We start from the raw sequence: 15853 nt of genomic DNA, 5'->3' as shown, positions 1-15853 counted from the left end.
CCGCAGCCAATCAACAATATGTATGTAGTTAGACAATATTGTAGAGTGCAATAGCTCACTCAGTCAAAAAATTGATAGATTGTAGCCAAATATTTGCATACCACTGAGGGGCAATCAGCAAACGCAAGATGTGTTATGGATACATGTGAAGCAAGATACATAGCAACACAAACAGAAAGAGTTTTTAAGAAATAAGGAAAAAATATAAATAGAAAATTGAAGAAACAATAAAAAACAAATATGAAAAAATAAAGAAGAAAGCCAACAACTAAATCAAGCTATCAATGGCTGGGCAATCAGCGCGGAATTCATTAGGTGCAATAAATTGTGTACTAAATTATGTAGCTGGCTGTATGTATGCAGTTATGAGTGTATATGTAGCTAGTGATGCCTGCAGCCAGCAGCGTTTGAGCAGGCGAAGGAGGTGTCGCGGTGGGTGGTGAGTGGTGGTGCAAGAGGAGCAAGGTGAGGGCAAATAGCCGCAAAACTATATTTAAAGCAGCTGCTGTTTGTGACCACCTGAACGCTGCTAATCGCTGCTGGATATAAAAGCAACTTCATCAATGAAAAATTTATTTTCTATGCAATTTTGTGTTGTTTCTTCATTAATTTTTAGTTGATTTTTCTTATTTTTGTTTTTTGATTTTTCATTCATACCTTTTATTTTAATCCATATTCGCTAACAGCGAAATTTTCTTCGGCTCACATTCTCCAACTGACTACTTTTGTATGCTGAGTGTCTACAAGGGCAGCTCCATTGTGGCTGCTGCAGAAATCAATGGCAATTAATCAAACGTTGTTGCACAAGCCTTGTGGCTGGCAGAAGTGAACTGAGTTGCGCTGTGCTGTGGTGGCTGACTCGCTGACTGGATGGTTAGTCACTAAACAATACTGAATAGCAAAAAAAGTGAAATATGAGATGTGAAAAGAGCACTCATACTCGAAGTTGTGCTGAGGCTAACACCAAAAAAAAACAAAAAAACAGAATACCAGCTGCGCGCATGCGCCACAACTTCATTACATGCCACAGAGAAATACATCAAATACCATGCATGCTCGTCCGCCACCGTCATACAAGCAACATACATATCAAAGCCACTAACATTTGTGTGTCGCGCGCGCACAATAAAGCTCACATTCACCGAATGTAATCACCGGCAATCACAATGGCAACAGCGGCACATAGCACACAGCACACAGCGGTGGCGATAGCTCTGGCGGCAATGGCAGTGAACACCCACCGCCTACCTACAATGAGCCTATTGCTGCCGGTGGTGGTGGCACGCTGGTAGGATTGCCGGCTCGTTGACTAGATATCCTCAGACTACGACCACAAATGTGCATATGTAGAAACTAGGGATGCCAATATTACCGAAACATTTTGAATTTCGGTATTTTTTGAGGTAATCCCGTGATCCCGTTATCTCACTTTGGAACATAAATTTTGAGTAAAAATGCATAAACTAATATTGGTAAAATGCAATAACTCGACTGAATGAGTTGATTTATTTATGGTATAGGGGCTTTCAAAACAAAAAAAAAATAATAATTAATATGAAAATTATTAAAATTTGCATTAGATTAGAAATAGTATGTTTTGAAATTTATAGATGAAAAATAAAGTTTGACAGATGTCTGGATGTCGCTTCTTTCTTCAAGATTTCTAATTACTTTTTAAAAAAATGGCGAGCCTATTTCGTTAGGGGGCGTCCATAAATTACGGGAGGTGTTTTTTTTTATTTTCTGTACCTCCCTCCCCCCCTGGTGAGATGTCGTGAGATTTTATTCAACCCCCTCCCCCATCCCCCAATCTCACGTGAGATTTTTCAAAATGTGGGTTTCTTATGTAAACGCGTTGGATTGTTATTGTAAAAAGAAAAAAAAAATTTGCTCCGTGCTTTTATTTACGACTATTTAAGACTAGTAATCAATATTGCTGAGAGTTATAAGTGTAATAAAAATTTAACAATAGAAGACTTAAATCTTAACTACTGCGATTAAAAAAAAATATCTACTCTAATTCAGTCCATGGAGAATCATGCGCGGTTTCAAGAGAGACTATTGGGACCAACATGTCCATAAGATTTTCAGTAAAATCATCTGCCCCTTCAACTTCGTTCTGATCTATCCACTCTAAGGCGTTGACGCTTGCGCACAGTAACTCATTAGCTCGTCTTCTGACAATCCGTGAGGGTCGCACTTTGCTGAACATACGCGCTTGCTTAGCTGGTGCAATGTGAGCTGCTCGCCTGTGCTCTGCAGCTCTTGTGATAGATGCGAAGTAAATACCGCATGTACTGCAGCATCTTTTCTCTAAATTATCTCGTATACTTGGGCAATATAATGGGCATGGCGGCCGCCGTAGCCGAATGGGTTGGTGCGGTATTACCATTCGGAATTCACAGAGAAGTCGTTGGTTCGAATCTCGGTGAAAGCAAAATTCAGAAAAACCTTTTTCTAAAAGCGGTCGCGCCTCGGCAGGCAACGGCAAACCTCCGAGTGTATTTCTGCCATGAAAAAGCTCCTCATAAAAATATCTGCCGTTCGGAGTCGGCTTGAAACTGTAGGTCCCTCCATTTGTGGAACAACATCAAGACGCACACCACAAATAGGAGGAGGAGCTCGGCCAAACACCTAACAGAAGTGTACGCGCCAATTATTTACATTTTATTTTACTTGGGCAATAGAGATCATAAGGCGTGCTGATGAAGGCATTCAGCGGTTGAATCGGAAAGCGTATTCGAAATGGAGCGAATGACTTTCCGTCATGTTCTTTAAAGTCCGAAATTGTCAAACGTCCATCAACCTGAGTGATAGAGTATTGAGGTGGCAGAAAACGGTCGTGAAGAATCATATGCAGATCACTCCGGCGTGCGCTGCAGCACTTAGGTCAAGCTCCATATACAGCTTAGCAATCTGTTTCTTCATAGTATCTTGTGCTGGAGTGGGACGTACGTTAGATGGTGTAGTGTCCGACATAGCTTCATCCACATCATCGCTCATCACAAGAAGCTGATTTTGAATTATGTGAAAACAGTGAAGGAAATGAGAGCGCTAATATTTTGTAGTTATGATTTTAGCATATTTTATCAAGAATTTCACTGTTTCAGTTTTTTTTTATGCTATTAATTGTAATAATAAACTTTATATAAAAAAAGTATTTTCTTAAAAACATATATATTTAACCTACCTTTTGAAGGAATGCTAAAGTAGACCGAACTTTTCTCTCAGTGGATTCCCTGAGAAGCCGTTCATGTGATGTATTAACTCTTCTTTCTTCGGGAATTTTTGCTTCGAGGTATTTCATAATTTTATCACATCGTCGTGGCAGGACTTCTTCGCCTTATAGACGTATCTTTTGACGTATGCGTTATAAAAATCTGGATAACTCATTTTAAATTAGTAAGAGCATGAACTGAGTCGAGTAAAACATTTACAATAATAAACAAAGAAGGTTGGAACATGTCCGTGTGTCGCTGCCACTCAGCTCGTACGCTCTTGTTCATTGAGTCGCGCGTTCGGCTGATAGTGGCGCGAAAACAAACGACGGGCTACACTGTACTGTAAATTCAGATTAAATTGAGCTATTTGGTATAAAACAAATATGGTGGTTTGACGCTAGTAATGTACATATAACGTCGAAGTATGAATGAAATTATTTTCTTTCGAACGAATTAGTAAATGATCTTAATCATACTACGATTACGCTTAAGATTAAATCTTAAGCATGTTCAATCTGGATATTGGACCAAAATAGTATAATTTTTTTTGTGTCAATCGGAAAAAAAATTGCGTGATACTTGCCGAGACCCCCCCTCTCTCCAACGTAAGATTAGATGAGATTTGACTCGACCCCCTCCCCCCCTTAAACATCTCACGTAATTTATGGACGCCCCCTTATCACGTCACGGATTGTGAGTTTTAAGCAGAATCATAAATAATCCATTGGTGTTAAATTAATTGACTGCGGCGTCCAGTTAATATCTGAATTTCGTGAAATTATGCGATCGGGAAATTTGCTTTGTAATAAATTCATTGTTTCGGTGGCTGTGTGGCATGTGGCACCATCCATATCATCACTAATAGGCCAAAATTCAGTTGTTAGCATCGCTTATTAGTCATTGACCCTAACTGCTTTTCGAGCCGAATTAAATGGAAAAAATCCCTAATCAAAGTTTTGTAATAAACAAATTTTTTGTGCTTTCAATTCGATATTTAAATAATGTCGGAATCCCGAGGTTTGCGGGCCCTGAAAAACACTGGGATTCCGCGATTGGCATCTCTAGAACATACATATCCATAGATGCATATGCGCCTGATATGTATGTACATACATATATACATACGTACATGTCTACGTGCTCGATTGATCTTTCCAACTCTTATTGCTGGTTGCTGCAATTCCGTCCAAACAGCAGTGCCACATTTGAAGCGGAATTTAAAGAAGTGAAAAACAGCATTTCAATAGTCGCATACAATAAAAGAGTCAAGCGCGCGCCCACGTCTAATAGAAAAACTCCTATTGTGAAGTATGTAACAATTGCACAGGCGCAACGATGCAGTAAGATTACAGTGACTATTGAGCTTGCGCGGCACTCCATCTGCCTAGCATATGAGAGCTACTACTTACTATAAAGCCTCCTTGCTGAATGCCCACTGATGGCATGTGAGTTGGTAGCAAGTCGCCAGCCACCAGCGCCACATAGCATTGGCCATTTTGGGTTAACGAAGAAGACAAATTGTCGTCGACGCCACTGCCGTTGGATGACGCCCCTTCAAAGCAGCGCTGGTAGCTTTAACTACATGCATATCCTCTACACCGCCGTTTGTGTGTGTGTTTAAGGAAATGTAGTAGTTTGAGTAAATCACACTGTAGGCATACATCCATCTGGCTTGGCTTGGTTGGCTGGCAGTATGAATGGCTGTCGGGATTACTGCCGCCTTCGTATTTGGCATTGAGCTGAATGTGAATTGGCGAAATTTACAATGTCGCCAGTTGACGGCAAGTAGGTAGTGCGTTTGCTAGTAGTTGCATGCAAGTTTTAAGTATTACCAAGCAGTAGGCAGGCAGACAATCAATCGAGACAGACAATAGTCAGCAGTTGTTTGATTGGCGACAAGCAGTTGCTGGAGTCATCGCTGATTACTTGACTCTAGTGGAGACTCCAGACTGCTGCCGCTGCTGCTGGTGTCTAAATTCGGCGTTAAATGAAGTTGTCAAACATTTTTTGCTTAACGTTTCTTGAGCGGTCACATTGTTAGAAGTAAAAAAGTACTCGATTCAGTGTAGATGGTGCATGTGGCGGCCGTGTTCGGCGCTATGGTCGGAGTTGTTGGTGACACTGGTGACTCCACAACACGCTTCATTTCACTTTGCTGACTTATTGGCATTGCCTTTTGATTACTTACTGGTATTGCATTTATTGAAATGTCATAAAGTTTTGGTTTATTTTTATTTTTATTTTTTCGCATCAGCGATCATGTCTCACTCACCTTCTTCTGGTCATTATAGTTAACAAAGTGGTTTTGCAGAATGAATACTAATTTTAAATTTCTTTAATTGCTTTTGAGTGAAAGTCCGAACTCGGCCACATTAAAAGTTAAATATTAGACGCTTTGGAAAAGACAAGAGCGATTCCATGTCAAGTGATTCATGTCGTTGTCAGGTGGACATTCTTGCAAAATTGGTTCATTTTTAGGCTTCAGTATAATAAGAAGTAAATTGAAAACATTTTGGGAAACAATAATTTTGCGATTTATTCAATGTTGAAAATTTTGGTATAGAGTTTTCAACGTGAAATATATTCGGTTCTTTTTAAGATTTTTACAAATTTTTTCCTTAATAATTTTTAAGGATAAAATATGCTTCTTAAAAGAAAGTTTTCTGACGAAAAAAATGATATATTATTTTTTTAAGTTTTTAGGCTAAAATATACTTAAAAAAATGTTTAATTCAAAATTTTTGAGATAAATTCAATTTGTTTTTTGTTTTTTAATAATAGCTGTTTTATTATTTTATTAATCCCTGCAAGTTTCATAATGTGATTTCATAACTTTTCGAGTCATATTCATCGTTTAAGATCAACAAATCAGCGGGAAACCGAAGCGTCGTTACTTCCATTATAGTCTGGGAGCCAGGGGTCATTTTGACCTCATCATTTCATCCTGACTGATTTTTATACTGAAGGCAGACGCCATCCAATGGATGACGAAACCAACAGTCAGCTGGTCCAGTAGCGGTGGGTACATGCGTGGGATGCTGCGAAACGTGTCGAAAAAAAATTTTTAACAGCTCATTTAATACCGGCTGACATTTTTTTTTGTATATTGTTGACATTTAGTAGAATAAAATAAAAAATAGTCAACTGCGCCGTAGAGGAGGGAAAATACGTCAGCTAAATTAAAAAGTAAAACTACTTTATGCCGATTGAAATTTTTTTACATAATTTTGGACACATATGAAAATATAATAATGAAGCCGAAGCAAGAATGTATCAATGCGTTCATACATCTCGACGGCGCCCGGAATTTTCAATTGTTCGGCTGACGATCTTTCCACCGCTATAAACGCAGCTGACCATCATCATTTTCATATGTGTCTAAAATCATGTAAAAAAATTTCAATCGGCATAAAGTAGTTTTACTCTTTAATTTATTTTACAAGTTCGGCCGTTCAGGTGACATGTTTTCCCCCCTCTACCGCGCAGCTGACTGTTTTTTTTTTATTCTACTAAATGCCAACAATACATGAAAAAAAATTCAGCCGGTATAAAATGAGTTGGTAGAAATTTTTTTCCGACACGTTTCGTACCCTCCCACAATCACACCAACCGCGGGTGCGCCAGCTGACGTTCACTTTCGTTACTCATAAAAGCTAAATCACAACTATAGTCAAGAATTTAACGGTATAAAAACGCAGTCCAAAATCGACCCCTGGCTCCCGGACTATTCGTAAGCAGATACAAGAGCGCACAAACCGCTCATCTGACTTGAATTTTTATGTAGTCACTTCTAGATGAATCAAAAAAATCATCGGGGTGGAAAGGTTTAAGCGTTGTCAGGTGACATCTATTATCGGATTTTCGTCCACATTTTGAACTCTTTTTGAACACAGTTTCGGAAACGACTTCACATTCTCGGCTTTTTCGTCTGAATTATCTTAAAATGTTTTACGCGTGGAACTTGCGGAACGGTATTAATGTTATTTTCCTTTGACAGAAGATGAGATGTAGAAGATGAAATGTGCTGTGTCATTCTTTTTCTTTTCATTTCACATTTTCTTAGTTTAACCGTTGGTATAACATTTGATGGTTCTCGGTTTTTTGTTTTTTTTTTTCAATTTTTAATTTTTTATTTTATTTTTTTCTTTATTTTTTTTATAATTTTCTTTTCTATTTTTATTATGGGTGTTTTTTTTTTTAAATTACATGCTCTTATACATTATACATATTTAAATGCCTTTGCGCTATTTAAAGATTAAGCAGATAATAGAATAGCGAAGCGATTTTCACACAACAATAAAAGACCCACAACCAAGTTTGCAATTGCGCTGTTTTTTTAGTCAAATACAAATCCCGTTGCTGACCCAGTAAGTATATAAGTAGTAAAAGCGGAGCGCAGCACTTTTCTGGAATAACCAAGTCTACTAAGATCGTGCATACATACCTAAATGCAGATAATTCCCATAATTTGATGTACTGCTGTTCCCATGCACAGCCTTTTTTGTTTTGTTTTGTTTTTTTTCTTACTTTTCGCATTCAACAAAATTGTGCTGAGATTTGTTTTTTTACTGATGCGAAAATTTACTGGCGCAAATAGATAATTTCTCTTCTCCACAGCCGACACTAATTTGCAAGTCGCCGGTGTAGAGTTCTTAGCGTAGGAGATTATGCCGCGAACGACTGCAAAACGAAGTCTGACTCCCACAGCATTTTCTGTGGTCGGTCAGGTTGTTCTTTCATTATGCTTCACTTGTATTTTTATGTGTTTATGCTAGTCTCATACATGCAGTAAAATTTTGCTTCCTGTTTCACTAGAAATTAGAGCAAACACCGATTACATTGTAATGCTTTTAAATGGATTTAATGCTGACTTGCTTCGAGCGCTACTTAAACAACAAGTGGGAAGTTGCGATGCAAAAAATGGTTCGCATAATAGAATGGAGGAGAATAATTGGGAGGGAAAATAAAAGAATTCAAGTGTAGAGTGCAAATATTTCACTTGGGAAAAATTACTGGTATTTAGCTTACGATTCTCGCCTTCTAAATGTACGCTGCTGCAACAATGTATTGAAAAGTACTTGGAAGTGAATTCAACATCGGTCTGGTGCGAACCATATAATTTGCCAAGTGATTTGCTCACTAATTACGATATTAAAATGGGAGTACTTGCTGGCGGAGAAATGGCAAGCAAGTGTTTGAGGGAAGTGTTTCACCTTTCACTGTATTGTAAGCAAGAAAGAGGGTATGTAACGGAAATTCGGGGTAAAGAACGTTGTTGAGTAAATGATATTGAGAATATGAAAGGTAGTGCTCTTCTTATACATATGTGGATATGTATGCATATGTATGTGTGTAAAGCAGAAGAGTTGATTCGTTTAACTTTACCACAGCGAAAGCTAAAAATTAAAAAAAAAAAAGTTAAGTAAAAACATTGTTTTTTATGCTTTGTAGATAAAAATGTATTTTCTCACACGTATTAATTTTTTTCTTTTGGCGCTATATAAGGTGTGTTTTGTGATGAAGCCCACGTAATATACATACATATGCTACAAGGAATAATAAAACGGGAAAACTGGCTTTGAAGGTTTCAATTTATTATTTTTTTATATTTTTCCCGGTAACAACTTTTTCACAGCATAATAGAACTACAGGTGGTGATTTCAGTTTACTTATCACAAAAAATGTGTTTTCGTATTACACTAGTTTACTATTATTTTGACCTGCGGCACTTCACCATCGAATCATATGCAGAATTTGATAAGTTCGTAAAGTGAAATATTACAAAAGGATACAAGTTTTCGAAATATAGTTAAATTTGTTATCACTAAATTAACAATAGCTCCGGTTTTAGTTTGTTTTAAAAACTGTTTTTGAAATCAAAGGTAATTGCGTTTACTATCAGAAGTTGATGCAATACTTACTTACACACTTCAAAAGTTTTTCAAGAATTTAACATAATTTTTAATTAACTTTAGCAACAAAAAAATTAAATTTCTAGAAACTGCTCTTCTTTACTATTTTGCTTTCTTGTAAATCTGATATTGATCGATTTTTAGGCAACCTACCACTGAGCTACAGACTTAAAACATTGAACATAACTCCACCCCCGGCTGACAATAATTATTGTGGTGTTAGATTTTCATCGAGTTTTATAAAAAATTAGCGTACTGGCTCGCATTGCAGAGTCAATAAATAAATTTTCTTTTTAAGTTATTTTATTCCAGTGCTTTTGTGTTCACAATATTTTTTTATTTTTCCACCCTGTGTAATAATAAATAGAATTTTCGGGCTTTACACTCGAGAACATGTCACGTACAGTTGGCCGTGAGAAAAACATGGATTTTCGAAATTTCATACACAAACTTTTAGTGACTGTCCCTGTGTCTATTTTCAGTTTAAAATCAAATGGTATATCATTTGAGGTGACAGGGATTCTTGGAATCATAGCATCTTCTCCTCTTGTTTTCCGACTTCCCACTTTTGTACAATTGGTTATAACTTCGGCTAAGGGGCATGTATGCCAAATATGATACATATGCGTGAAATAGCAAAAAATATATGATGAATAGTTAGTTATTCCTCTCAAATGAGGCTTAGCTTCGCCTTTTTTCCCAAAAATAATTTATGATCTTATATGTATATATAATCCATATACCAATCATTGTACATCTGCGTCAAATAGTTGGGAAGATATATTCGATTTGGCAAATTTACCTATATTGTGCCCAGGGATTGCATGAGCCTACTCTAAAAATTTCATAAATATCGATAAGTTTCCCTTGCACGTTTCATGCTTTACTCAGATATCAACGAGCCTCATTGGAAATATAAAAAGTCAAATTTCTTAATGCTGTGCAACATTCTGTTTAACGCGCTTATAGCAAAATCGTCCCCAAATGTAATGCGCGGCTTCAACAGGTGTCTTATGGTATTTAATGACTGCACTTTAGTTTCACCAGTCAACAAAGCCTGTAGGCAAACGTAACTAATAAAGACGATTTCATGATTTTGTTTTTAATTTTCTATTTTTAGTTTTTTTTTTTTTTAGTTTTTTCTATTACAAAAAGTCATTAAAGATTCGAAAACAGAGATACACAGCTTACACGAATACATAAATAGAAATCATAAGTTTGCGCAAATGCAAAACGGTGTCACATAAAAAACTTAAACTTTTATCGAAATCTATTGTTTTTTCTGCTTGTGAAAAGCTGCCTGCGTCTGTTGCCATTTCAGCGGCACATTTGGGTCAGATAGTGTTGTTATGTGTTGCCACAGGAAATTGGGAGCTTCATTCATTTATTTTATAGCTTAATAGTTTCTTAATGTCAACTGGCGTCGTATTATTTTTCTTAAGTGACAAATTTCAGAAATACGCATCCGTAAATTTCTCATGCAGCGCGGTTTAGTCATTATACCATTTTATTCACTACCAACCTCATTTTGCATGACGAAATGAATATTTCCTTCGTTTTAAGTGATGAATACTAATATTTGCCTATCGGCGACCAAATCACTGCAATAATTTTTTATTAGTCATGACTGGGACTATATTATTGGATAATTCATGAGGTCTGCCTCTCACCTAGGTGGAAAATGTGCATCGCAAGTCTAATACTATTTAATGTTTCTCCTAACTATGGCAATCATAGGACCGTTTCGTTGAAGCTAGTTATTTTTGTACAAATTTTCATTTGATTCTCCACCATTGGAATATTTTTATGACAAGTTGATGGAATGCTCCTTCGTGCCTTCTCTTTCTGAGCCTTTTAATTCTTTCTCAAAAGGATATCTTAAATAAGAGATTGCAGTAAAATCTTCATGAACTTAAGTATGTATGTATGTAAATCATAAGAAAACTCGTTTAGCCTTTCGTATGAGTAGATACATACATTCATACATACATATGTACATATTCATATGTGAGTGGAGTTGAGTAAAAAAATGTACATGCTGCCTCCAAAGGACAAAAAGTTTCAATGAAAAGCTTTTCATGTCTGGAATGTACACACAAAAATTCCGCCACTGCTAATCTGCTGGTGATAGCTCTGAACGCAAAATACTTTCTCAACAGTCATGTACCAATTATGTACATATGTGCATATGTACATATATAGGTAGGATTAACTCCAACACTGGGCTTTGGTGGGCAGTCGGAATTTCCATTGCATTTTTTACCGCTGAACATATGTAAGTCCTTTAAACTTTAAAGCAATAATTTCAACCGCTTTGGTTCGCCATTTACGTATGTATGTATGTATGTGTATTCGTATGTAAAATTACAATTACAATACATTCCAAAGTTACTAGTTTAAGCTTTATATGCTGCTAATTAAAATTTTCTTGCTTTATTATGTTGAAACTGCGCTGAAGTTTTTATGCTCATAATTTTGTATTTTTTGTTTACATTTTCTATTTATTTTGCTTCTATACAAATATTTTTCTCACCATAGAAAATGCACAGCTAATGAATTTGAGCTAATTTTTTTCTCTGTACTCGTACACATTAAGCTGCAGCGCTAGATGCAGGAGAGCGCATCATTGTGGCTGAAAATGCATACCAAATGTACAAATACATAAGTACACATGCATACATATGCATATTAAACGGCAACTGTAAAAAAGAAGCAACAAAACCTAACTAAAACAATGTGCTCACTATGCACTACATATAGTGACAACCAAACAATCCTACTAATAACAATAACATGGAGCTGCACTCGAACAGCAGACAAGCACACCATTCAATCATAGCAACAACCACCAACCAAACACTCACTCACGTGGCTCTTCGCTGCTAAAGCACTTGCTTTTAAATTTTCCAAATGTATGGGCTTTACATTCTCCAACAAGAGCATCATCGCTATAGTAGAAAAACAAAAACAACTCGTTTATCTTTGTTTGCATTGGGCTTGGGAAACTGTGTTAATAAAGCATTTCAATCATGTAATCGACCAGGCTAAACTATGTAAATATTTTTAAAAGTTGTAAAAATGCATTAAAGTGGTAAGAAGTATTTAAAAAATGTATAGAAAAACCACATAATTCATTTTCTTCGCACCAGTGTTGGAAGGTGTATCTAATTAAGAGCAAAGCTAAGATTGATGAAAGATTTGATTGAAGATGATTAATATTCCAATCGTTTCAATAATTTTTAAATCGTAATAATTAAATTAATTCATTTTCATGAGCCGAATATTAGTAATCGATTAAAATTAAAAATAATCTAAAAATATGTTTTTAACTTTTGAGAATGCTTGATTAGCTTTCATTATTTTTATAATTTATAAACGATTCATCAACCAGAAGAGAAAATAGGAAAACAAAAAAAAACTAGAAGAAGCTGCCGTGCTATGTAATACTCCATCTCCATGATGATCAAGAGCTTTTGCAATCGTTTTCGAAGCACTGCCCTGTCGCGCTTCCAGGCCGTTGTTTAAATTGTGTTGTATCCATGGGAACATAGTTTTTTTATAATACCACAAGGAAAAATCTTATTGATGCTGGTTATGCTAATGCCATGGAAGATAGTTAAAGACTTGGTTGTCTTTGGAAAATATAGGGTGGGCCATGTAAAATTTGCTTTTTAAATCGGCTATAAAAAAAAACTAATTCATATTTTTTCAAACTTTTTTTTTATTTTGAAGATTGAACATTGTCATTTATGCATGAAAAATAATATCGTTCAAATGACTGTCAAACCAGGCTTTACAGTAGGCCATTCGATCAACCCAATTTTTAAGCATATTTTCGATTGTTTGGGCTCTAATTTCATGAATGGCAACTTCGATTTCGTGTTTTAAAGCATCAATCATCTCTGGATGGTTCGCATAGCATTTGTCCTTAACGGCTTCCCACAAAAAATAGTCCAACGGGCTTAAATCACAGCTCCGAGGCGGCCAATTTATATCGGAATTTCGGCTAATTATTCGGTTTTCAAAAACGGTAGCCTAAAGTTCGAGTGTAACTTTGGCAGTGCTACAAGTTGCACCGTCCTGTTGAAACCAAATGTCGTCCATGTCATCCTCTTCAATTTTTGGAAACAACTCGTTGAGCATGTCACGGTAACGCTCGCCATTTACTGTAACCACGGCTCCTCGCTCATTTTCGAAAAAAAATGGCCTGATGATGCCGCCAGACTAAAAACCGCACCAAGCAGTGACTCGTTGTGTATGCATTTGCTTCTCTACAGTAACGTGCATGATTATACTTAGAATTTACTTAATTATTTTTATTTATTATTTGTGAATGAAACCATTCCTTAACTTGCTTGGTATTTGACCTGACGATCTTGCTCAATCATTTCGTGTGCATCATCGATATTTTCTGGCACATCCACTGGTTTTGAACAACCTTCCGGGAATGCCTTCCGGTGAGCGAACAGCGACCACGATAAAATTCCTTGGACTAGCTTATCAGTTTTGCAACACCGTTATTAATAGTTGAAGTACCAAAGCGTCTACCTTGTTGTTTTTCGTTCTCTACGAAAGCCAAAGATTGCCATGTAATGCACTCAATAAAAGCGCCTACCCTATCGCACAGATTAGAAGAGAGATGACAAACATGTGGGCGAGAACAGTCACAGCCAAAGATGAGAGACTGCAAGGTCTCATTATCCGAAGCAAACTTCGGCTGCGACGTCATAGAGTACCCAGCAGAATTTGGTCCACTCATTCTTACGCTCTTCCAATCATTGCATAGATGGCGAGATGTGAGACTCTTTTACTCATCCGAGCGCTGTGAAAATGCGCATTTTTATTGGAAGATATTTATTGCATTAAAACTCCACATTCCTACATTTTTCCCCCGTCTTCAGTTGAGTCTGAGAGAATTTTCAGCATGGCGCGTTGCATTATAAATGACCGGCCGTTAAGCTTGAAGCCCAAAACTGTTGATGCACCTATTTAAAAAAGGTTTAGATGAGATTAGACCGTAAATAAATAACTTGAATATACTGTATGCTTGTATGTATATGCATGTGCAGTCTCGACCTTCGATGGTCTGCACTATCGATAGTTTGAGAGCTCTAGTTTCCACTTTATATAATAGAATAACATAAATAGAAAAACAATATTCATAATAAGGCCGAGGGCCCTGTATTCATGTAAACAGGGGGCGACCGCTTTCAGAAAAATGTTTTTCTTAATTTTGGTGTTTCACCGAGATTCGAACCTACTTTCTCTCTGTGAATTCCGAATGGTAGTCACGCACCTACGGCGGCCGCCTATGCCGCTGTTTTATACTCGGACAAATATTTCAAAGCATTAAAAACCATCGTTTTTGAAACGTTTAATGACGTTGAAATAATCTGATAATCTGGTCTTTTGCGACTTATGATTACTTTTTGAAGAGCTGGGGTGCAATTTTTTTCTTTCCATATTACAGTGGACCAGTTACAAAATAACACGAAACACAATTCACAAAATTTTGGAACAAAAACCTTGTTTTTGTTTTTTTTTACTCATCCGAGCGCTGTGAAAATGCGCATTTTTATTGGAAGATATTTATTGCATTAAAACTCCACATTCCTACATTTTTCCCCCGTCTTCAGTTGAGTCTGAGAGAATTTTCAGCATGGCGCGTTGCATTATAAATGACCGGCCGTTAAGCTTGAAGCCCAAAACTGTTGATGCACCTATTTAAAAAAGGTTTAGATGAGATTAGACCGTAAATAAATAACTTGAATATACTGTATGCTTGTATGTATATGCATGTGCAGTCTCGACCTTCGATGGTCTGCACTATCGATAGTTTGAGAGCTCTAGTTTCCACTTTATATAATAGAATAACATAAATAGAAAAACAATATTCATAATAAGGCCGAGGGCCCTGTATTCATGTAAACAGTATGAAAATATGGATTATCCCCTAAAATACAATAGGGGCCATTAAATTTCCTATCTTCAGCAATACGAATGCAGGCCCCAAATCAGCAAGATCAGTTTGTTCATACAAAACTCAAATTTCGAAATATTTCATGTCACATGATGATCATATGAAATACCTCAATTCCAGCGCCAGCTAGCGGGTTAAAAACTTAATACACATACATGAATCTCTTTTTAACATCCATTCCATGGCGGGTTAGGTTGTACGGACATCTCCGAAAGGGGAAAGATCACTCGGACGGTGAATTTAATTTGTCCATTGTGGTGTCATTAAATTAAAAGTAGAGAGAGAAAAGAGCAATTAAAGAAGGTTTTTGAACCGACAAGGAATTACAGATTGGAAAACGCTGCGTGCTAATGAAAAACTTCTGTCATATCCCAGCATGAGAACTCCTCGGACTCATCGCTTAAAATTTAAGAGCTATGATACCTGAATCGCGGAGGCATCGAAGTAGCGGCTAAGTGGATGCCTTTCCAGACTTGCTACCTTGCAATTTTTTATCTAGCCAAAAATTGGCCCTCCTAATGCAGTTAGTACAATAAAGTTTCTCATCATCATTGTCAACGGCTGCACTACGAAATATTCACAACGAATGCCGCTGAATACTAATTGCGAAACTCTGCTTTGCCGAATTTGCACAAAAACAACAACAGAGGCACAAATAATAAATTACTTACACACTCGTATATGTATGTGCAAAAAATAAGAGTATTTCATAAATTATTGAATGCCTGTGTAATATTCGA

General features: G+C 36.7%; 1 protein-coding gene across 1 annotated transcript in view; it reads left to right on the top strand.

Moving 5' to 3' along the window:
- Positions 1–1166: 1166 nt before the first annotated feature.
- LOC129247398 (microtubule-associated protein Jupiter) overlaps positions 1167–15853 on the top strand; it is a 78589-nt gene continuing 63902 nt past the window's right edge. Inside the window, exon 1 of the mRNA XM_054886554.1 lies at positions 1167–1288. Within this exon, the coding sequence (XP_054742529.1) occupies positions 1167–1288 (122 nt within the window). The remainder of the gene's footprint in view (positions 1289–15853) is intronic.

Source organism: Anastrepha obliqua, chromosome 1 (assembly GCF_027943255.1).
Source record: "Anastrepha obliqua isolate idAnaObli1 chromosome 1, idAnaObli1_1.0, whole genome shotgun sequence".
Classification (NCBI taxonomy): domain Eukaryota; kingdom Metazoa; phylum Arthropoda; class Insecta; order Diptera; family Tephritidae; genus Anastrepha; species Anastrepha obliqua.
The sequence above is the reverse complement of the archived record's forward strand: the minus strand, read 5'-3'. Positions and strand labels throughout refer to the sequence as shown.